The sequence below is a fragment of the Chenopodium quinoa genome, unplaced genomic scaffold (genome assembly GCF_001683475.1).
Source record: "Chenopodium quinoa cultivar QQ74 unplaced genomic scaffold, ASM168347v1, whole genome shotgun sequence".
In the NCBI taxonomy this organism is placed as follows: Eukaryota; Viridiplantae; Streptophyta; class Magnoliopsida; order Caryophyllales; family Amaranthaceae; genus Chenopodium; species Chenopodium quinoa.
In genome coordinates this window covers 1,389,651-1,413,595 of record NW_018744284.1, presented here as the reverse complement: position 1 = coordinate 1,413,595, position 23,945 = coordinate 1,389,651, and the positions used below count along the sequence as shown (strand labels likewise).

The 23,945-nt window shown below is 35.9% G+C and overlaps 1 protein-coding gene across 2 annotated transcripts; it reads right to left on the bottom strand.

Moving 5' to 3' along the window:
- Positions 1-360: 360 nt before the first annotated feature.
- LOC110694962 (CSC1-like protein At4g02900) lies at positions 361-14,914 on the bottom strand. 2 transcript variants are annotated; one of them, XM_021872149.1, is made up of 12 exons: positions 14,577-14,914; positions 12,354-12,684; positions 11,499-11,648; positions 10,809-10,944; positions 10,031-10,132; positions 9,042-9,161; positions 8,544-8,624; positions 4,666-5,006; positions 3,986-4,231; positions 2,978-3,302; positions 1,448-1,681; positions 361-832 (listed from the first exon to the last, which is right to left on the bottom strand). In XM_021872149.1, the coding sequence occupies exons 2-12, from the start codon at positions 12,662-12,664 to the stop codon at positions 614-616; spliced, it is 2,265 nt and encodes a 754-aa protein (XP_021727841.1). In that variant the 5' UTR covers positions 12,665-12,684; positions 14,577-14,914; the 3' UTR covers positions 361-613. The 2 variants fall into 2 exon arrangements, with proteins under 2 accessions (XP_021727841.1, XP_021727840.1); XM_021872148.1 differs by having other exon boundaries at positions 12,354-12,690; positions 14,577-14,913.
- Between the last annotated feature and the right edge of the window lie 9,031 nt (positions 14,915-23,945).

Genomic DNA, 23,945 nt, shown 5'->3' with positions numbered 1-23,945 from the left:
GTGTATTGTTATCGGATTTTTTTTCTTTTTCTGGACGAGATTGTTATGAGGAAATTCAAGTTTATCTCCGTGATAAACAAGTTATGAATTTGTTTATCACGGGGACAAAAGTGTAATATTTACGGTGAAAATGGGTAAAACGCTACTTTAGATAGCGGTTTTGCCGTAACACCTACTTGAAGTTGCGGTTTATCCCAAAACCGCTACTTAAACCGCTACTTCAAGTAGTAGCGGTTTTACTCCGTGATAAATGAAATTTGTTTATCACGTAGAGTAACTGGGGCAGCCTCGATTATTATTGATTCTTCGATCCAAATTGTTTTATATTTATCACTTTATTATTTTTAATGCTATTGCAAATATCATATGGCTGTTTTGTTATTAAATTAACTTCTACATTCGGTAACAAATATTACAGCCTTTCATCAAATTATCCTCCCTGAATGGTGGATACTTCTTCCTTCGTTGCAAATATACATTAGGGGTGATGGAAGATAAAACCACAAAAAATTACTCTTGTTCTAGTTTCATTTCAATTCTTACATAAATATTACTGAACCATGTACAAAACATTATACCTAAGAAAACAAAATTTTCTTCACATGTACAAGCACTATACACTAGCTTCTGAACTGGCAAGAGAGGTAACTTTGCTGCTCCTCTGTGATCGCTTCGTTGCTACAAGTGGAGCACCCTCTTCCTCGTCACTTGGAGGCCGAATATAAACCTCACCACCCTTGAAGATTGGATGTAGATAAGCATCACATAGGTAAGTTCTTATGTTCAGCATTGGATCTGTTGCCCGTTCTAAGGTATCCTTCATCATTGCTTCCTGTGTAACACGGTCAAACACATTTGTTGAGATTGATCAGAAATCCAAACCCAAACACACATGCAGACTCCTACGATATGGGGTTGTTTTGATTGAAAGTGCGTAGAAGATAAGACAAATTATCTCTCCAAGATTTGGTGAACTTGTGAACCACTTAAGCATTACACTACATACATGGATCTGTCAGTAGCGTAGGCATGCGTACGCACAAAAGTTTATCAGGGAAAGAACCATTTATCATTAATAGTGCTGCAACTATCGAAAGCTACATTTTTCAAAAGTTTACTGTATTTTAAACTCTTCTCGGGTAATATATAGAGATCCCCATACATATTTAGATTATTAAACAAACAACTAAAACCTCGAAAATTGTGGATACCAACTAACATAGTTTATTAAAGATTTTAATGGTGACGCCTGTAATTAATATTGTCTACAACATCTTCCTTTGTGGCCCCCTATAAACCCAAAAAATCAAAATGGTTTTTATATAAATTTGCATACTTACTAAAGTACTATCCACAGCCACAGGGCATTAAAAAGTCGTGCCAATATCCAGGTATCTTAAGAAAATAAACATTATAATACTGGCACTGTTCGATTAATAACACTTACCTGTAATGGAAACCTGGTAAATGCTGATTCAAAACGCCCTTTGCAAACTCTATAGAACCAAATTGTCAGTACTGGGAGGGCAATTAAAAATGGTGTTGACATCCTTACACCTTTTGTGTTCAACAGTCCTAGCAACAAAAGCTGTGATATAACAAGACCAATAATTATGCGCCGATGTACGTCAGGCCAGAAAGCCGCTGCACTTTCATATTTCCGATCGTAGACATTGATAATCTAAAAACAAAGGAAAAGCCATCAGCATTCATCAACGAGTACGATATCAGGGTAGATACGTTCAGATTGTAATGAAGGTTCTAAAAGATTGTATGGGGTAAAACACAGAAAATGTTTTCTTCCAAGCACGATACTTCCAGTGCTCACAATATTTCAGGAGAAGTTGAGGAAAATAAGCAAACACCGAACAATGAACGATGAAAAAATACAAGATACATCAGCCAAAGTCAAATGTAAGAGGAAATAACTGAAAAATTCAACAGCCAAAACAGGGTGGAACCATTAAAGTGCATTGGTCAAGATATTTATGCATACTATTAAAATCAGCCTAATCGATACATAGCAAATCCTGAGTTGATCCAAAAATAAGATAGAGAGTTTTTTTTTTTTTTTTCCTCCTACAGCATAAAGCTCTCTATAATCATTTCCTATTTTGCACGTAAAGGATACTTTATAATTTTCCTTTGTCAAATAGTAAGTAAAGGGTACTTTATAATGTTCCTTTGTCAAATCGTACGTAAAGGGTACTTTATAATGTTCCTTTGTCAAAGAGTATGTAAAGGGTACTTTATGATGTTCCTTTGTCAAGGTATATGCATGTGAAACCTTCCTCAAAAAAATGTATATGAATATTCCAAGTTCTATGACAAGAGTACCTACAAAGCGCAGTAGGAGAACAATTAACTATCTAAGTTGATACAATAGTTAAATAACATTATTCCTTTTAACATGAATAAACTTAAGGCACCATACAAGTGATACGGCATCAAGTATATATCATTGCACAAGGAGTAATAGTTTCTACATGCTGATGAGTCAACTGCATGAAAAATGAAAAATAAAACTAAAATTATTGTGGCAAAGTACTGATCAGACATGTGACTAATGAGAAAGGCATTGCCATATATTTTTAAAAAGGCCTCTATTTAAAAAAAGCATTGCCATATATATTAAATAACAGCCTCATTTAAATCATTACCGGATTTCAATTTTTCAAAAAAATCAACAGGTTTGAGGGAACTAGAAAAAGTTAATTATGTTTTCAGTAGTGATCAGATTTAATCATTAACAAGAATAGAACCATTTTAAAGATAAATCTCCAAATTTTCTTACATAAAATCACATCACTATATACAGTTAATGGAGTATCTCGCTTCTGTTTCCACTTGAAAATCATACGACCAACCCAAATTCTGCAAAGGCTCTCAAACTATGAAAAGAAACCAGACATGAAACTCTTTTATATCACATTGACTGCATATACTTGTGTGCCTCTTAGCAGGAAAAAGAGCATACCTGATGCCGAAAAACAAGGTAGGCAAACGCAAAGAAGACAATGATGAAAGGAAGAAGTATTGGGGTGACTGCACAGTAAACTACTCCAAGCAAAAAGTAAAGTTGAATCCGAGGCTCATAAACAGAAAAGTCAAGGAATCCAGGATCCATTGCTTGCTCCCTATCCTTTTCTGTTTTAACTAAGAATGTATTCTTTAAATGGAACATAACTAGAGGAACTACTCTGAGGACTTCTGAAGCAACACCAGCCCATCCATCCACCATAATGTAAGTTATAAAGAATGTGGCCTTCATGGGCATTGATGCCCCAACGGTTTTTGGAATCCTACATAAAAAAACACCATTAGATTATGCGAGACAATATAAGATGCCTCTAAATTGCTGTTGCAAATTACATAACTCAACCAACAATCTTGCATTGTCTCATAATAGTCATAAATGATTAATGAGGATAAAAGAATAAAAGAAAATATAGTAGGTCAAATTAACAAGTAGGCTATTATTTTGAAAAAAGGAAATCAAAAGTAATAATCCAATATAAAAGATTATCAAAAATAATTATTTAAAACAAATTAATGTATAATCAGAATTTAATTTTTGTTTTAAGAAAAAGCCTATTTTGTTGAGAAAGGAATTTAAGAAAGTAATAGTTTCAATTTAATTACAAAAATTATTAAAAAAATAAGTAGTGTAAAATCTGAATTTTTAATAATAAATAATAACTTTAGGATGATTTGAAGAATAAGCCTAAATACGTTCCAAACTTACAATTCACCCTAACCTTCCTTTAGAGGTATGATCTATGATGGGATTGCAACATTCATCTTAGTAACAATAGGTCTTTGACAACAGGCTAAAGAATTCAACCAAAAATGAAAAGATAAATTTGGTTTTGCGATTTAACTTAAGGCTATATCACAATTTGTCAAAATAACTGATGCTAGCATGAAAACAATGAATGCACAACATCCAACCATTCAAAGATAATCTTTATCAAACATAACTTACTCGCTAGGGGGCTGATGCAGAAACGTTTTGAGCTGTTCAAGTGCTGTTCCTGCAATTATACTTATAAGGAACACATTTACAAGTATAAACAAATGATATTTCCTTGCAGATACTCTCTCCAAAGATGAGAATGAAGTAAAGCCTTCTATCTTGGACATAAACATTATAACCATCGGAATGAGTAGGAGGAATATCTTCAGTATAATTCCAGGCAAATATCCTTGGATAAAAGACTTGACAACATCCCTGAAAGAATTAAACATAATTTAGAATGCCCATTGAGTTATATTATGTATACCTACGAAAATTTTTATGCAAAAAGTCATACTTAAGGTAAAATGAAGAATTTAACATAGGCAGTAGCAGACTAGCAATTCTCACAATATTATAAGTCGCTGTAGCAGTTCTCATATTGGCAAATAAAACGGGACAGAGGTAGTTAAAAATTGATTATCAAATGAACTATATAACAACTGTCATTTTAAGGAGGAGAAAGTACTTAAAATCTTCAATTCTCATTCACATTGCCAAGAAACAGTAAATGATTTAATTTTCACTGTAAAGGAATAGCAGATTAACAATAATCTACAGTTCAATAATCAAAGCATCAGTGTAGAATGCACAAGTAAACAATGTGACAGATAAAAACAAAGATAATCAATAGCAACAAAATGACTTACTTTTCAATTAAATGCTTAAGAAAAGGGAAAACCTTCTCGATTCCATTGATGTTGGCAAGTGATTGAACAAATGTTATTGGGGCCATATAAAAAAATATGAGGAGAAAAAGGGCAATAGCCATAAGTAGCCTTCGTATCTTGAGCTCAACATAAGGTATTGCAAGATTATCCCAGTAAACATCACTTGGTTCAGGAGCCCATTCTGTTAACCATATGGTAGGATTTCTTGTTTGTTGTGTTTGAGCACAAACAGCAGCTCCCCAACGACTTTTAAATGAGACAAATGCTGCAGGTAATATAGCTTCTGGATCACTTAAAACTCGTGCTCTCTCTGCAGCTTCCTACATGAAATAAATCAAATTAATTAGCATATAGGTTGTAGGACTAAATTATGATGTAGGACTAAAATGTGATCAGTTTCTCAATATATAAAAGGATGACTAAATCATGATCAGTTTTTTGAAATAAAACTGTAACAGATTAGTGAATAGCTGATAATTGATTGCATTAGCTAGTTAGACTAGTTGATTTTATTAAACCTGGTGATAGTATGTAATATTGTAACATTAACAGATAGCTAGTTGACTATTTTAACTTTTACAATCATATACAGACATGGTTACATATTACTTGTAATGAGAGAGAGAGAGAGAGAGAGAGAGAGAGAGAGAGAGAGAGAGAGAGAGAGAGAGAGAGAGAGAGAGAGAGAGAGAGAGAGAGAGAGAGAGAGAGAGAGAGAGACGTGAATGATCCTCACTTAACTATATCATAAATATTTTTTTCCTTAATAGTAATAATTGATTTTAAACACACTTAATAGAGTTTAATATAATAGAGTTTGTGTTTTATTATTTTTTTTTATAACAATTTCAGCTAATTTGAGAGTATATATCGAGACAAATCTAACAAGATCACATAACTACCCTGACGTATAGAAAAACAAAAATTGTCTAAAAGGAATGTGTGTGAATCGTGTAAAATTTAGATGTTACGATATATATATATATATATAGAAAGTAATAGTTTTCATGAATTAAATTTTATTAAAAAGATAATTCCGACACTATATTCCTCCAATTACTTTGAGTTCTATCATATTTCAATTAATCCCTATTATGGTAAAGAAAATTACCTATTTTACTTCACATACCCCATCACATGGGTTCACTTAATAAATTAAATAATCTCTCTTTCCTAGCCAATTTTTTTTAAAAAAACGGGACTCAGTTTTGACTAAATCCCTTGTTCTAACATTTGAAATGAATGGAGTATATTATACTGAGCATTATAGCATAAAAAGTTAAAAGTACTTTTTATGGAAATTTTAGGTTATATGAAACTTGCTATAAAAAAAAATATACATACTAAGTTCACATACATTTGATTACTCTATTAAATTGATTAGAAGTCCAACTACAACATTGACTAGCAAATATATTTCTTATCTACATGCATGACTAATTTCACATCAACAACAAAGTTAAATAAGTACAGATTAATTCAGATATGGCAAATTCTTTTTAAATAGTTATATGGCAAACAAGGATCAATCTCATACCCACACACTCGATATTAGACTATTCTATTTATCTTAGTTAAATAAGTACAGATTAATTCAGATACAATAACATCAAATAAGTAGATATAAATTCATACAAGTAAAATTTAGCTTAACAGAATGCATCCTTGGGAATGTTCATACCCAAAGTATAGATGTTTGGGACTTGGGTAGATTAAATTAGACCTAAAGTTGAATATTGTCTAGAAAAACAGTTAGGCCTTCAAGTCTTTCCTAATCCAAGAAATAAGGTTACGATGGTAGCATTAAAATAATACTCCCTGTCCCACGTTTGTTCAAACACAATAGCATTCAAATAGTTTTCCCTCCGTCCCATGTTTTTTCAAACACCTCTCGTTGCATAAACATTTAGGTGATAAGTTGTAGTTAGATCATCAACTTTTTTAATAAAAAAAATAAAATTAAAAGTAAATGTTATAGGTTAATTACATGAGGCAGGTGTGAAAAAGTAGTGGACTGTAAAGAAAGTTAAGATATACTACCTAGTACCTACATACGCTTTTCATTTTAGTCCATTTTAGTCTACTCCTAAAGTTCTCTACATTTTTGTTCCTATCTATTTTTGGCAAACCTCATTAATACCCCCCCCCCCTCTTTTACCTAAGGTATTGTGAAACATAAAATATTTAAAAACATTTTGATATGGTAGAAGTTATACTGAAAGTAGATGTCAAATGTAAAATAGTTTTGACTGTTTGTGGCCGACTTTGGAAGATGGTTTAAAGTACACCATTGTTAATTTTAAAGCATATGTTGGGAAAAACAGTAAACGACATCAATCTGATTATTAAGAACTAAATCAACTGCTTTGACTAAGCGTAATCCCAAAGGTCAGAACCTCTAATTCTGGCCCAAAGAACATATTCACAAGTTGCTAGTCATATCACCAAGAGAAGTCGGGACCTCAAGTTATGGCCCAAAAATTCACAAGAAGCTAGCCTCAAGGGATCAGAAAATAGTATTCTCTACAAATTTAGAAAAACCAACTTAATCTAACTTCCAATAATTTACTGTTCAAAATTCCATAAAAATTTAATGAGATAACTACGATACATTTTTAAAAAAAATTGTTTTAAGTATAGGGGAAAGTATAAAAGGATCTAGCTTTAGCAAGACAATTCTTTCAAATTAAAAAGATTAAATTGTAGATAGACGTGGAAGATTAAAGGAGAGGTTACAGAAAAAAAGAAAAGGAGAAAATGTCAAGACCAACGCAGGAAAAATAAGTTTGAAAGCAGTAAAAGACAATTTGAGAACTGATGAAAAAGAGATATAGCCAATGGTCAACCACAACCATTGTGGTTATCATTTATTTTATTCATTTCTCTCTCTTCCACCTCAATTGTAACCACTCTTATAACAATTTTATAACTCATGTATCCTATGGTTATACATTAAAAATGCATCTTGACCATTAAAAGGCGTTCCTTTCAAAGGCACGGTGCCACATGGCACTCTTCAAAGTATATGTGCCAATGTCACAATGCTACATCACTATCCAAAGTATATGGGCCACGTAAGCTTGCCACTTCATTTAACAAAATAAATAATGCTTTGAACTAGATTTGAACCCGTAACCTCCAATACATAAAGGTAATACATTTACCATCTCAACCAACTTTTATTAATGTTTTAAATTTCACATAATATTATATATTCCTTTCATTTATTAAGTACATTAGAGGTAATATAATCCATTTATTACAAAATTAGAATATAAATACATGAGGTAAAAAAAAAAAAAAAAAGTGACACCTGATGCAACACCCACACCACACACTAACTATACAAGCAGTCGAACACAATCATCAAATTAAAGAAGTACACAAAATAGCAACTCGGGGCATTGTCCGAGCCACACACTAGCTGATCATTATAATGTGTGTCAACTCCTTACATTGCCACATCATTAGCAATTAAATGGGTGGAGAATCTTGCAAAAGTGGGAAGAATATTTTATTCAATAACCATGTTTTCTCACCCCTCCTTTTTCTCTCCCTACAATTGTTTATAATATTTTTACACTCTCTCTCCTAATAACCATCCTAAATGGTTAATGGCTGGGTATACTCTTAGGTACAATTTAGCTTTTAAATCTGCAACTTATGCTAATTTCACTACCATTGTCAAGACCCACCCATAAGTAACTACTGAATGAAAAAAAACACAACATTTCCTGTAGTGGGAAGGCCATAGACACCCTAACCTACCCACTAGATCCACCTGGTTGACCTAAAGTAAAAGTAAGCAAATTGGTTACAATTAACAAAAGTAAAAAAACATAGTAGAAGCTACTTACTTGTTCACTAAGTTTCTCAATCTCCTTGGCATAATAATCAATTGCATCCTGACGAGTGCCCCAAAGACCACAAAAACCTGTCTATAAAGAGCAGAACTCAGAATGTTCTTACAATTTAAGTGGAATTACTAGATTAAGAAAATGAGAAGGTAAAGGGGAGCAACTAGAATGAGAAACATTAACACAAGCTACCACATGTCCTACATATGCATACCAAACACCCCATCCTTATTTTTTTAAGGCGATCATCTCAGCTTTTGGGGCTATCACAAAGTCCATAAGAAATTGAGGTCTGTTCTTGAGACATTAACATGGATGATATGTAAGCTATTGGTTGGTTTTCTCATTATCTCATTACACAATCCAAGTGTGTATAATCTGTGTGTGTATATATATATATTACTCATAAATATGATAAAAACATACTCCGGCAAAATTTGATACCTACAAGATGCTCAAAAAATAATGTTCCACCCATGCTAAAAAGAGGGAGAGTACCTTAATAGTGGGTTTTTTGGAAGGTTTTCTCTCATACTTATTTTGATAGTAGGTTAGGTAGTTCTCCATAGACTTTTTCTTATCGACCAATTTTGCTAGTTTATTGGCATTGTACACAACCTGTAAAATTAGCACAGGAACAGAAAGTGAATAACAACATAGATTGACATAAGATAACAGTTGGGATTTCACATGTTTTACTAAATATTGTAAAAATCAAGCTTAAAATTTTATAAGGATTACTTTACTGCTTTTTATATTTGGGAGTTAGGTCATAATTTTAAACTACATTATGACCAAGCTGTTTACCACCGTTTAAACCAAGAGTTTCCAAAATTTAACAGTGTGTTTGGATAAAGAAAGGGGAAGGAAAAGAAGGGGAGGTATGGGAGGGGGAGGGGAGGGGAGGGAAGGGAAGGGAAAGGAAGGGGAGAGAAGGGAAGAATGATGAGTTTTCCTTTCAAATCTCTCCATTGTTGTGGAGATCAATTTCTTACATTTTAAATTCCCTTCCCTTCCTTTCCCTCCATCTCCTTCAATCCAAACACATTGTAAAAGTAATGAGATATTCTAAATTAAGGGATCTCCATCAAACACAAGTTAGGTATGAGTAAGATGAAACAGAGACACCTGACACGAATGAAGATATTAAAATATGCACAGGGTTTAAATTTCAGATGGTGGCGAAACAATTGTTTACAACCACAAGCTGATCAGTCTACAAAACCCACTAAGGCTACTTGTACAAAGTCTGCCACTGATACTAGACCTAAAACAGATAACATTTCATTCCAACCTAATGGCCAAATATTTGTAGACATATTTACTGCCTAATGAATTACTCATGTAAAATCCAGTAACTCTAAACCAATACATCACTACAGATATACCGAAAGTCGCGGAAACATATTTCGGCATATTTTTGAACTGGAAAAATACTTAGTACTGATATATAAAAAAAATAATAATAATAATTAGGAAAACTATACCTGATGTAAGAGGTAATGGTCCGGATGATTCACATAAAAGAAATGTTCAACATGCTCACTAACAGATTCATCAGGATCTGGTGGAACATTTCTCAGAAGAACCTGAAAAAGGTATCAATTTGTCAAATTAATGTTGAAGCAGATTCTAGCTGTCACCGACCCCTGTTTTAATATAACATCTTCATGTACATGAAAAAAGTACGCGAACGTAGAAGAGCACACAGTAAAAATATGTGTGCCAGTGTGGTACAGCGTACACATACAAGTGGTGCACACACACACTCACATACACAGTTGGTATCCATAAAATAAAATTAATTCAAGAAGACTGCATTGTGGCACAAAACACAGCTTAATCTTCTGAGTTCTGACTATTGTGATGCTAAAGGAAATCAAGGAGATATTCAAGGTTCATTTACCAAAGTATAAATCATACGGAGTATTAAAAAATAAAAAAACAGATACACATATTAATTCCCCCCCCCCCCACACACACACACACACTAGTCAGATGGGTGGGGGGGGGGGGGTTGCGCGCTAAAACTCTGAATTTCCATATTTACATACCACAGGCTGAGCTATTCAGGACCTTGCCTAAACAAACCACGTAAAACCAGCCAACTAGCCCTCTCTACACATAGGTCAAATAAGAAAATGAACCAGCACAAACAGTCCTATTTTGAAGGCTTATTGAAATAAAGGGTACCAACCATTTTTTAAATACAAAACATTCAGTCATAAAGTATTATTAGAAAAAATTATCAGTAAAAATGCTTACAGTAAATTGGTCTGGACGTCGATCTGAAGATGCGATAAATTGCAACCTCAGGGTCATTATTATTTTGTACTCTCTATATAGCATGTAACAAATCCAAAATGTGGAAATATACGCCACGCCAATATGAGCCCAGAATCTGTAATTAAAAAATAAAATAAAATTGTGCAATATGTCAGGTCTGCTTTGCTTGAAAGTGTTATAGACAACAACCATGTGTCAGCAAAATTTGTATCCTAATCAGAATGATGAGTGAATCTCAGAAAGTCGTTGAAATGTCCACCAGCCTGTATAAGCCACCCTAAATCATCTTGAGGGTTATTCATTGTAATTAACAGAATGCCTAATATACTCCCTTATATGTTTATTCAGAACTATTAACAATAGATATCATAGTGAAAGATGGTTCTGAAATAAATTTTATTATATGTTCATAACCTAATCATACGAAAAGAAAACACCACAGTTTTTCACTATCAGATGTGCTGCAGATTGTCAACAGATTTAATGACAAGTCAGAATATCTAATTGTTGTATTTCCAAACTTGTAGTCAGGTAACCCTGCATCTAGATTGAAAAAGGACAGAGAGAAGACAAGCGCCATACAAACTTGTCAATAGATCATTATGTCAATAGATAAAAACAAGCCAACAATAGAGACTAATCCTCTACAAAAGGTATAAGATGACTCACCTATTTGATCCCCATGGAATGTTTGATATTGACAATTTGTCAATATTGCTGAAAGTCAAATCATGAGCACCTTCCAACATTTTTCCGGTCCAATTAACAGGTATCAGAACAGCAAATGCTACTACCGCAATAGGAACAAAGATTTTCAAGCTGCAGAGCAACGTTTTCAACATTAGATCAGCAGAAGAGATACCAAGTTAGTCATTACTATCAAACAAGTATCAAACCAATATTCATAAATCTATACATGCATTTCAAGAATCAATAGTACAGATGACAGTAATTACCATACCCAATGTGTAAGTTAAGAATGCAAAAGAGCAAGCAAAGAATGAGGAAATCCCCAAGAGTACTTGCCTGTAATGACTACTGAGCAAGAAAAAATAACAGCAAAAATAACAAAAATGCACGCACATACATACTAGTTGGTATCCACCTTGCACAGAGTCTCAAGAGAAGGGGGAGGGGGGGGGGGGAGGGTGAAGGGGCTAGTATATCTTTTAAAATTTAATGGTAAATGAATATTATGAAAAGGTTGTAATAGCAATCTCAAGCACTTGCATACTTATTTACACGGCCTATTATATGTTTGCATAGTGTTATGAACCTTATGATTTAGCTGTTTATAGTTACATTAAAATAAATAAATATATATATATGAATGAATAGAATCTGGAAAAGATATACTTCGTATGTAGTTAGTGCAATAAATCATGTCAACATTTTTCAAGGTTCAAACTACCAGCGACAGCTTCCATTTTTTTAAGTTAAAGGCCAGAAGTTACAGAATCACTTCTACACTGGTTATAACACTAAAATTGATGTAGGTATAAGTACATCAAATAAAAAACTCACCCGAGAAGGTAAATTCGAATATAAGCCACAGAATCAAGTCCAGCATGCTCAATAAGCTCAGGTTCTGGCATTCTCAATGCCTCTGGCATCCAGTTTAGAAACCGCAAATACATTCTAAAGTCCAAGTTAACAATCTTGTTCACACCCTTAGAATGCGGTGGACTTGCTCTGATTCCTTTTAGATACCATTTTGGAAAGTACACTCTATCATTAATAGGTTGAAGCCTGAATATGGCAAAGGCTATGAGGAATATTAGTGCTGTAAGAAGGTTTACTGCAGCCGAAACACCAATATCTTGAAGGTCGGCCATTCTTCAAAGATAATGAAAACCTGCAACTGTGAGGGAGTTAGATAAACAGCAATGAGATTAGTATTAAAAAAAAAAAAAAAGGAGTATGCCTCTTAAATCAAATAAAAAGTGTCATATTTTAAGCCCTGTCAACTAACATCTCATCACTACTCAGCTAAGCATTATGGTAGACTTCTTTGTATAACTAACAAACTAGCCGATATCTATATTTTTTATTTTATTTTTATTTATTTTTTTTTTAACTGAAGTTTGTCATACAATTCAACGAATAAGGAACAGGCACTTGTGTGTCAACTTGCAAATTACACATGAATTAAAAATCACTAATCAAGTACATGAGAGCCAAGCTATAGTGTCTGTAATCCGCAGTTGGGTGCTTGATTTAAAAGGATTACCAGGTAGCCATACTTAGCTATAAACTAAACTAATGTTACATATCAAATGATAGCATATCACATTGACCTCTGTCATCAAATGAAAAAGAAAAAAAGTTACATACAGCTCGATAGCCCATACTTAGCAATGTTCAAAAGCATATGACATTGACCTTGGTTGTCAAATGAAAAAGAAAAAGAAAAAAAAAAAAAAACAGTTTTGGTTGTTGCAAACTCATATTCTGCTGTCATCAGGGCATTTACACAAGTTTCACACAAAATCCATCTGCCATTTTACCTCCTTTCCCCAAATAATACTTCAGTAACAAACGGACAACATCGAAAAAATTCCAAATAATGAATGGCTTAGTCTATAATACACAATGCAAGTAATTCAATACACAACAACAATTTTCATGCCTTTCTTTACCATTTCCCAGGTTAGACAAAATTACATACAAGTATTAAAACAATTTGCATAAAAAAAAAAAAAAAAAAAAAAAAAAAAAAGCATCAGTGTTAACTACTTTGGATTAAAATCATTATTTAAGAATACATTCCTATGTCCATGATAAAGTCAAGAATCGTATAGTCGTGCGTTAAATCCGTAGTTATCAAGTAAAGAACTCAAAGTCAATAATCTACAGAGAACATCAGGCAACACACTTACCCCTTAGGATATCCTTGCACGTTTATTATTACTCTTACGCCTTAGGGTTGAAAATTCAACACAAACCGAAACGGGTGTCTACTACTATGGTAATTCTTCTAAGAAATCATTATGTAATACTTTGGACGTAACATCATGCTAATAACAAATGGATTGTTGATGGCAACTAGCTTAGTTCGCAAATCTATTGCTAATAAAAATATTTAAAAAAAAATAAAAAATTGATTTCATTACTGAAAAATATGTGTCAAAAATTAAAAGAACGAGAGTCAGAGAGAGCTTACACAAGTAAAATTCAGTTATTCAAGCGCAACAAAATATAAAAGTCAAAAACCTCAGATTGAGAAATCACCCAAAACTTTCTAAAATTAGAAAGTGAACTACATCAAAAACCTAGGCAAAAATGGTGATCGTAACACCAAAAATATATGAAAAAAATAAAATTAAATAAAAATTTAGACACCCAGTTTGAGAAATCAACAACAATACAACATGAATTTCCCAAAAATTGATAAACGCAATAGAAGCAATTTGCATTTAATTTTATTGAAGCATAAAACTAAAGAATAACCCTACATTATATAATCACAAAAAAAAAAAAAAAAAAAAAAAAAAAAGTAGGATTTGTGAATGATAAAGAATTAAGAACGCCATTCATTGAATAAAGTAATTAAAAACATATAAATATTATACAGTATAAAGAAAAATCACCATCAAAAAAATACAAAATCATCTGAACTAAAATAACCACTATTTCATAAATTCATACCCAAAATAATGAATAAAATTGTTATTTTTCTTTAAATTTATTCATTGACATTAAAAAAAAATGAACAAAAAAACAGAACCGAGAATAATGAAAATATACCTGGAATATAATGTTAATGATAAAAAAAGAATGAAATTGAAGAATAGAGTCTAGATTCAGCAGAAGTGTGGTGTTGAGGGAAGTGTTATGTAATGTGAAATTATAATGAAAATGTGAAAATCCAATTAGATGATGAATGTGTTTGTTTAAGTGCGAAGGAAAAGGGTATCTGCCAAAACTGCGTATAAACCGAGTATGGAAGGCTGTGTCATGTGTTTATGTTGATGTTACCGTTGTTGCAAATATTAATGTTAGTTGAGGAGGCCCATATATTTTACCGTTTTTAAAGTTTTTGAGTTTTTTAATGGTTGTTGGGCCCATTTCTAAGATTTCATGAACACGAAACCTTAATATAATAATGATATACTTAAAGTGTAGTCGATTAGGGGTGAAAGTGATATGGACAAAAACCGAAAACCGAACCAAACCAAACCGAATTAGAAATTCGGTTTGGTTTTTTTCGGTTTTCGGTTTGGATCGGTTTCAAAAAATTGAAACCGAAATATTTCGGTTTGGATTCGGTTTGGGGCTTTCAAAAACCGAAAACCGAAATCCAAACCGAAGTTTTAAAGCCCAAAGATTCTCAGCCCATATATCCGGATATCCCCTACATATATAAAGCAAAACCCTAATTTTTTACTTCCCTTCTTTCACTCTTCTCAGTTAGTCAGTTCTCATTTCTGCGGCCTTCCACTATTCCTCATCAAAACCCTTATCCTCCATTCCTCTCTCAACACCTCACTCACTCCGGCCACCTCCTCACTAACTCCGACAACTACCTTCCTCAGTACGTATCTCACAACCACCTTCATCAGTTCGACAGTTCGTGTTTGTGATACCTCGATCTAGTCACGATTTCTAAAAGCAGCTTGTGTTCCGGTGTTTGTCATCACCACGATACCACCTTCCTCAGTCCGGTCACCACCTCCATCACTCCTTTAGTCACGATTTGTCACCTTATTCCACCGCTATTCGTGTTTGTCGCCGCTTGTGTTCATCGTCGCTCATCAATCACCACCACCATAAATTTTCTGGGTTATCCTTGATTTTTTTAATTATCCTTTATATAATCTATAGTTGTAGATGTTAGTCTTGTAATCAATACAATTTATAAAATTATTATAGTTGTGTTAGTGTATTACTTCTTTTTATTATTATTATTTTTTTAGATCTATTCATTGTAAATTTGACTGTTTTTTTAAAAAAATATTTTTCTTCAACAATCTGGAAAAATCCCCTTAAAAGTTCGATTTTCGGTTTGGAACCGAATTAGGTTTTTAAATTTCGGTTTGGATTGGATCGGTTTCAAATCTAGTTCGGTTTGGATTCGGTTTGAAAATTTCAAAACCGAATTAATTCGGTTTGGATTCGGTTTGGTTCAAAATCCAAACCGAATACCGAACTTTCACCCCTATAGTCGATTAGTATTAGACTATTAGGTACTTCCTTACTTGTTGAGGATTATGATCATAAAAAAGCTATTGATTATTACTTAATGCGTAAAATACGCGTGTGACATCAAAGCTCAAAATTAGTCAAGATAATTAAAAAAAAAAAGAAACTAATTAATTACTACTATGGAATAATACATTAATACTATGACGCACATTAGGGATGACAATATTAAATAGAACGGACATTCGTTAATCTGATCCACCCATTTTAAATAAATCGATGAAAGCTATTGCGATAGCCCAGCGGGTTATATTTTCGGCTACTCTGGACCAACGCAGATCTGTCCTCGAAATTCTCAATCCGAATTAAATGGATGCAAAGCGAGTGACGGATGAAATGGTTGATGAATCAGATCAAATGTGGATGGTACTCTAGTTCACCCGCTACTAGGAATGTCATGGGTGGTGGGGCGGGGATGGGATAACAACCATACCCGCCATGGGTAATGGGGTGGGGGTGGATTTTAGGTTGTACCCGCCTATCCCTGTCCCGCCCCAGCCGTCCCAATTCATATTCGTCCCGCCCCCACTTCGTACCCGCCTAATATCCACATCCATATGATTTAAAGAAAAAAAATTATATACTTTTATACTATTTTATAAAAAAATAAAAAAAAATAAAAAAAAGTTTATGTAAAAGTAATGTAGTAGAGTATATCAAGAAGTAATTTATAATAGACTTATATTATAAAAAAAAATAAAAATAACTAAATAAAATAAAAAAAATAACAACGATTTTTTTTAAGGGAAATGTTCCGTGTACCCCTAAGGTTTTAAAAGATGCACTGTGCACCCCTGAAAACTTTCAAATGCACTGTGTGTCCCTAATGTTTGTAAAAAAAAAAAACTGCATCTAATACCCCTAGGCTCATAACAAATGTTAATTTTGTTTAATTGAGACCCCCTAAGCATCAAATTCTATTAAATTATTACAGTGTAATGCTACTAACTGTTACTGGTAAACCATTTAATTATCAAGTAAACTTAACTAATAAATCAAATTCTAACGACCAAAAGTTTAGGGTTTGGAATGATTGATGAAGTTCAAATTTTGATGTAATTTTTGCTTTTAGGCGGTTTTACTGCATAAATATAAAACACTAAAAGTGAGTCAGTGTGTGGGCATGATTTTAGTTTGATACGTCAATGATATGTGTATTTGTTAGACAGTCAGGGTATTTGATGCATTATTACAAACCTCAGGGGTGCACGGTATATTTGAATGTTTTCAAGGGTAAACAGTGCATTTTTTAAAACCTCAGGGGTACACGGAACAATTTCCTTTTTTTAATTATAATCAATATAATTTGTATCTGGGAGACGGGGATTAGACGGGTTTTAGGTGGGTTAGGGATGGTTTTGAAATTGTACCCATTAAGATGGGGATGGGGATGAATATTGGATCCATTGCAGGGTTGGAGGTGGGGATGGAGATGAGAATGTTAAGCAGGGATGAGGATGGGAAGGCTAACATCCGACCCATCTCGCCCCATTGACATACGTTTAGAATGTCACATATCTCACAAAGAATATCCCATTAAAGCTGATGTTGGAGGGAATACTTCAATCAATAAATCAAAGTCAAAGAAAGAAACAGCTAAAAGGAAGAGGATGAAAGATGGATCCGGAGTCTAGGAACACTATAACAAGGAGGAAACATGTGCTGGGATTAAAGCGGATACATATACTACAAGATGCCTAGGGGTTGTTTTCAGGCCCCAGTGATAGAGGAACAAGTTCTTTTTTTTTTTTTTTTTTTTTTTTTTTTTTTTTTTTGTTTAGTCTTGATTTATTTTAAAAAAATGCTTAATAAAAAATAGGAATTAGTGAATGAATATGAATGCTCTATTGTAGACTACCTCCATAATTCTGTATAATTTTCTACACTAAATAATTTCATCAAAACCAATAATTTTCTATGCATTAAATTCCTTTATGATAAATTTTTTTTAATGTTGTTGAGCTTTTTTTTATTTTCAAAGATTTTCATAATATGGTATACTTTTTTTTTTAAGAACTTATTATAGTATACTTAGTTTAGGAAAAATTAAAACTAATAATCCGATATTTCACCGGCTGCTCAAAACAATCTAAAAATAATCCCACCTTTGATATCAATCTTCCCAAACTAAGCCATGACCGATTTTGTAAGGATGGTAACAGGTTGAAATAGGTAGCTTGCCACGTGTCAATATATTATTAGTCTAATTATTAAAAAAAACTTAAAAAATAAAAAATAAAAAATAAAAACCTCTTCCTCTTCCTCTTCTTCCCCCCACGTCTTCCCTTCCTCTTCCTCTTCTTCCCCCTCGTCTTCCCTTCCTCTTCATTGGCAGCCCACCATCCCAGCCACCCACTGCTGCTTTGTCCAGGCAACGCACCACCAATAATGCTTGAGCAATCTCATTACTCAACCCACAAAAAAAAAAAAAAATCATATCATATTTGCTTATTACAGTAGCATCTATCCACTATATTTGGGATTTATATGGTGGGTAGGTAAAGAGGAGAATTTGATCTAATCATGAATAACAATAACAAAATCCCACAAATCCCAACGAATCAAGAAACAACAATTCAATCTAACCCTCAAATCCCACAAACTAAACGCCCCCAACAAAATTAAGGTTCCAACAACACAATTTTGATTGTTGTCAAACCAAATAATCATAATTTATCTCAAATCAAAGAACATTTTAAAACCCAAAAATCGATTAATTTGAATCAACTCATGACAGCCTCAATAATCAATTAATTTGTTTATGTATGTACATATTTGTATGTAGTACTTTTTTGGTGTTGAATATGGTGAATTGTGATTATAACAGAGCCAATCATCAAAGATTTCGAGCAGGTAAAAAAATTAAAAAAAAAAAAAGGAAAAAACAAAGAAAAGGTGGGAGAAAGAGAGCCATCTTGTCAAAATTATTAAGCTCTTTGAAATTGTGATAGGATAGTGATTGTGATGGAGCGGAAATTATGGTGTATTGGTGATCGTGACGGGGTGGTAATTACGGTGGTTGTGACAGTGGAAGTATGGTGGTAAGTATGGCACGACACTTGTTTACTATTTCCTCGGAGAGACACAAGTTCTTCGCGTCCTTGATCATTTCATCTAAAACCGCTTTCTCTTGGCTGCTCAATTCGACACTCGCTTCCTCCTCGGGCTGGGTTGTTGTTGATGCCATTTTTTCTTGTTTATCTTCTATCAGTTTGAATATATGTCACACAGTACAATTTGAATGCATGCATCATGCATACATTCATATTTACCAAGTTAGTTTTAAATTTAAGGTAACAAACTTAAATATAAAGACTTTTAAACATATACAGCAAACTATGCTCATCACTTTTCGAAATACATACATTCAATAACCATTAGGACAACAAGTCAACAATTGTAATCAATGTAGGATCTTACGAGTTTTGTTATAACGGATGTTTGCAATGAAACGATTTGGGAACTCACCCTCTAATACAAAAAAAAAAAAAAAATAGCAAAATACATTAATAAATAGACAATAATCCTCTTGATGATTTTGGATAGTGGAAGTATGATATTTTTTAGGGAAACGATGGTGTTGGTGGCAGTGAAGTGATAGTTGTGCAGAGGAGAGAGGGTTGTGGCTTGTGAGGGGAGGAGAGAGATTTAGGGGGTAATTTTATTTTTTTTTAACCTATTAAACAAGTTGTAGGTCAAAAGGCCTGTTTTGAGAAGATTGACATTAAAAGTGGGATTATTTCCAGATTATTCAAAGGTGGGATTGTTTTGAGCAGATTGGTGAAAGGTGGGATTATTAATTTCAATTTTTCCTTTATTTTATACAAATACTATATATGATACGAAGTATACTGTAATTTTAAAATTTTGTTTTTTAAAAAGTTTTATTAGAATATTCCACAGAACATAATTTTCTAGAGAGAGAAAGAACGCGTGTCCTGCCTTTGCGCGTGGGTTTCGATCTCATGTGTTGGTTGCCATGGCAGTGGGTACGAGAACTCAATCCTCTTCGAAAATGGTGCAAAAACAACAGAAAATCACTCAGAAAACTAAGAAGAGCAAACAAATGAAGGAAACTGTTTCAGGGTTTTTTGGATGTCCTGCGGGAGAGTTACAACACCAAGATTGACCTCTGGACGCCTGTACCTGCAAAACAAAGGAGACTCCTGTGGGTGGGAGTTCCGTCTCCGACGATCAAGTTAGAACGTGTTCAGAAGTAAGATGCGAAAAGTAAAGGGGATCAGGCTCCTCTCGGAAGGGGAGTGATCATCTTACTGTCTCAGACAACCTCAATATCCGAGCCTTAGCTCTTAAGTAGCGTAATTAAAGATGGAGTTAATGCTCAGCAAATAGTGTACGCGTGTGTTTAATGATTTCTGAATAATGTTCCTTAGAGGGAACATCTCCCTTTTATAGGGTCTCGATATATGTGCCCAATACTAGGTTTTCAGAAACCTAGGACTGATTGGGCTTGCCTAAGTATTTGGGTCCTATAAGGCCACTTTCTCAGCTGGCAATCTGCCTGCCACGTGTCGTGGCCTGATTGGTCCACCTAGGACCTCTCACAAGGTGACACGTGGCAGGCTCTGGTTGGTCTACCTGGTTGACACGTGGCAGAGTTCCACTGCTCCACGTGGCAGGAGAAAATCCCCTAATCATTTGCCCCTCACAGGGGTGACGTGGCTTGCCACATGGCGCTTGTGACAGGTGTCACGCTCTGATTGGCTAACGGTTTTTACTGTTTTTTTTTTTTTTTTTTACTATCTCTTGGAATTCACCCACCTATAAATAGGGGATGTCCAAATCATTTGTTTGGACATTTCCAAAAATTTCAGAGAGAACTTTGTCTTTTTCTGAGAGAGAACGACTACCGCCTGCACCAGACGCCTGCCTTTACAGACTGCCTGCTCTTACAGTCGCTGTAGATTTTCAAGCGCCTTCACCTTCACCGACTAAAGGTAACCACCTGTTTCTTTTTCTTTTTTCGTACTTTCTCTTTGTTTTTCTTTTGAAAATGGTTTCCCAAAAGCACACGACACGACCTAGGTTAGTGATCAACCGGTCACCGGGGGCAGCTAAATCTAGAACTAGGAGTGCCGACTGCCCCTTGTTGGATCACCCTTTGCGAACTGCCCCAAGTCCGACTGTCTATGTGTTTGTGCAGGACACCATGGCCAGAACTAAGAGAACGGCATGGGTGACAAATTCAGATGGCTCTTCCTTCTATGTGCTTGTCAGCGAATTGCCTGACGTGCCGCCTGGTGCCCCAAACACTCCTAGTAATTCCATTTTAGATGAATTAGGGGAGGAGGTTCAAAATGATATGTCGGCATTTGTCGATTTGGCCTATCAGGCGGACACCAGGACCGAGAGCTCAGAAAGCGACTCTGAGCCAAGTACTTCAACTTCTTAGATGAATCTAAGGAGAGGCACTCTCGGCTAGGGGCCGCGAGAGAGTTCCTCTCAGTAGAATTGGGAGCAGACTGGGCGGAGCTGTCTGCTACCCGCCGAGAGCAATTTTCCGCCTACTACCATCATGTTCCTGCAGGCAGGGGGAAGATGATGGCCGATAAAATTGGGAGCTTTAGAGCAGACCATGTCATGGGACATGATTACATTCTATGCGTGTTGGATGCTGAAGACACCGTAGTCTGGCCAGAGGGGTACATCTACGGGGACGAGTGTTTTAGCTGCTATGAGGCGGTTATTAAAGCTGGCCTTAGATTTCCTTTGCATCCGACTATGGAGCAAATACTAGACGGATACCAGCTGGGTGTCTGGCAACCGGCCCCAAACTCTTGGTTCAATATATTGGGCTATGTTGCCGGCTGCGAAATGCACCAAGTAGAGCCCAGCTTCGAAGCATTCGCCCACATGCATTACCTCAGCCGGATCCCAAAAGCAAGCGGGACCGGCTGGTTTGAGTTGTCTAGCCATAAGGGCTATATGATGACTTTGGGGAAGGAGAGTAAGTGGAAGGACTGGAGAAACACCTTTTACATCATCTCTTGCCCTGACAAAGTCAGAAACCAAAAATTCAACAGGTGGAACAAGAACCTGTAGGGTTTCGTAGTGACCCGACACTACGCGGAAGGAAATCCACCAAGACCCACCCCTTAATTAAAGCAATTAAACAAGCATAATAAACTTAATCAAACAAGATTAAGAATAAGAATTATACCTTTGATGCGTGCTTCGCTCCCAAAGAGCTCTTACTTCAAAATCCCGAAAAGACGAGATCTCCGACGGATCGTACCCTTGACCCAACCCGAGCGTCCTAAGTCTTGAAGGTTAGTCAAGACCCGGACAAAATAACTATGAGTTTTACGAATCAAAGGTTTACTCTTTTCATAGAGTTTCCTTTTTAATTCCACTCAAGGTAGTTTCAATTCCCAATACCAAGCTTGGTATTTATAGGGAAATGATCCCTTGATTCTCATTCCCCAACCAATGTGGGCGAATGTTTTATTTTCTAATTGATTTATTTCTAAAGTAAATCAATAAATAAATGCAATCACAATTCGACAAGTGTCAAAGGGAGAGAGAGTATTAGGTGAGGACCACAAAGAGGTGGGGGGACCAATGCCTTGCTCCCCAAGGCTTTCGAAAAGCCTTGGTCCCCACTCTCCTCACAAACCGCCTCACCTAAGGCTGCTGCCCAGCTGCCAGCTAGCACGGCAGCTGGCTGTGCCAGCTAGCCCACCATGCTAGCACAAGCCCAGCAGCATCGCTGATGCTTGTTGGTGCGTGCTGGCGCTGGTGCTGGCTGGTGCGTGCTGGCACTGGTGCCAGCATCCTACACATCATCGCTGCTCGCATGGCCCAGCATGCGTGCTGCTAGCGAGCCACGCATGCTGGCCTCTCGCTACACACCACACTCCACATCATGCGCGCCACGCATCTCTCTCGCACGCAATGCCTAGCATGCGTGCTGCTAGCGAGCCACACATTCTTAGCTTGCCGTTGGTAGCTCGCCAGCCCCTCACACACACTCTCGCACAGCCACACGCATTAGCCTCGGCCATGCACTGTGCACCATGCACGCACATGCCTCGCCCAAGCATCACGCACGCGCCAGTGCCTAGCACTATCTGTGCTTGGTGCGTGTGGTCCTGCCATGCTCCCAGCATTATGCTAGGGCTGCTACGGCATCAGGCCATCTAGGCCACGCATGGTGCGCCTAGAGATGCTGCCTGGGCTGCGATGGTACCCAGCCATCCTAGGCCACGCATGGTGCGCCTAGTGATGCGCATAGGCTTGCGATGGGATGCTATGGCGCCCAGCCATCCTAGGCCACGCATGGCGTGCCTAGTGATGCTGCTGGCTTGCGATGGCGCCCAACATCATGCTAGGGCTGCGATAGCGCCTAGGCATGATGCCAGGGCTGTGTTGGCGCGCCTGGTTCTAGCGATAGCCAGCCATGGTGCCTAGCCATCACGCTAGGGCTGCGACAGCGCCTAGGCATGATGCTAGGGCTGCTATGGCGCGCCTAGTGCCTATGATGAGCTAGCCTAGCCTAGCTAGGCTAAGCTCATACTTGTCGATTGTGATTTTGTGACGCTCGGTCTCGACGCCCTAGGCTCGATGTCTGACGTCTGTATTCGAAAAACTCTGTCGACTCATTAAATCCTTTCGGATTAATTCGTCGTCTCGGATCGGCGATTCGATTAGGTTCGACCCGAAGGGTTCAGTTAAGATTATTAAGCTGTAATATCAATTGTACCTTGATATTACTGATCGAAAGCGGCCTCCACCTAGGCATTCCGATCACTTGACCTTACTGAAGAATAGCTCCGTAATAATTCTGAACCCTCTATCGGAAGAATACACTTGTTGGAAGGACACTATTCCTTTTAATCTCCCACTTGTCCTTCCGGACAAGTGTGCATACAGTGTATAGCTCATTTCCTATGT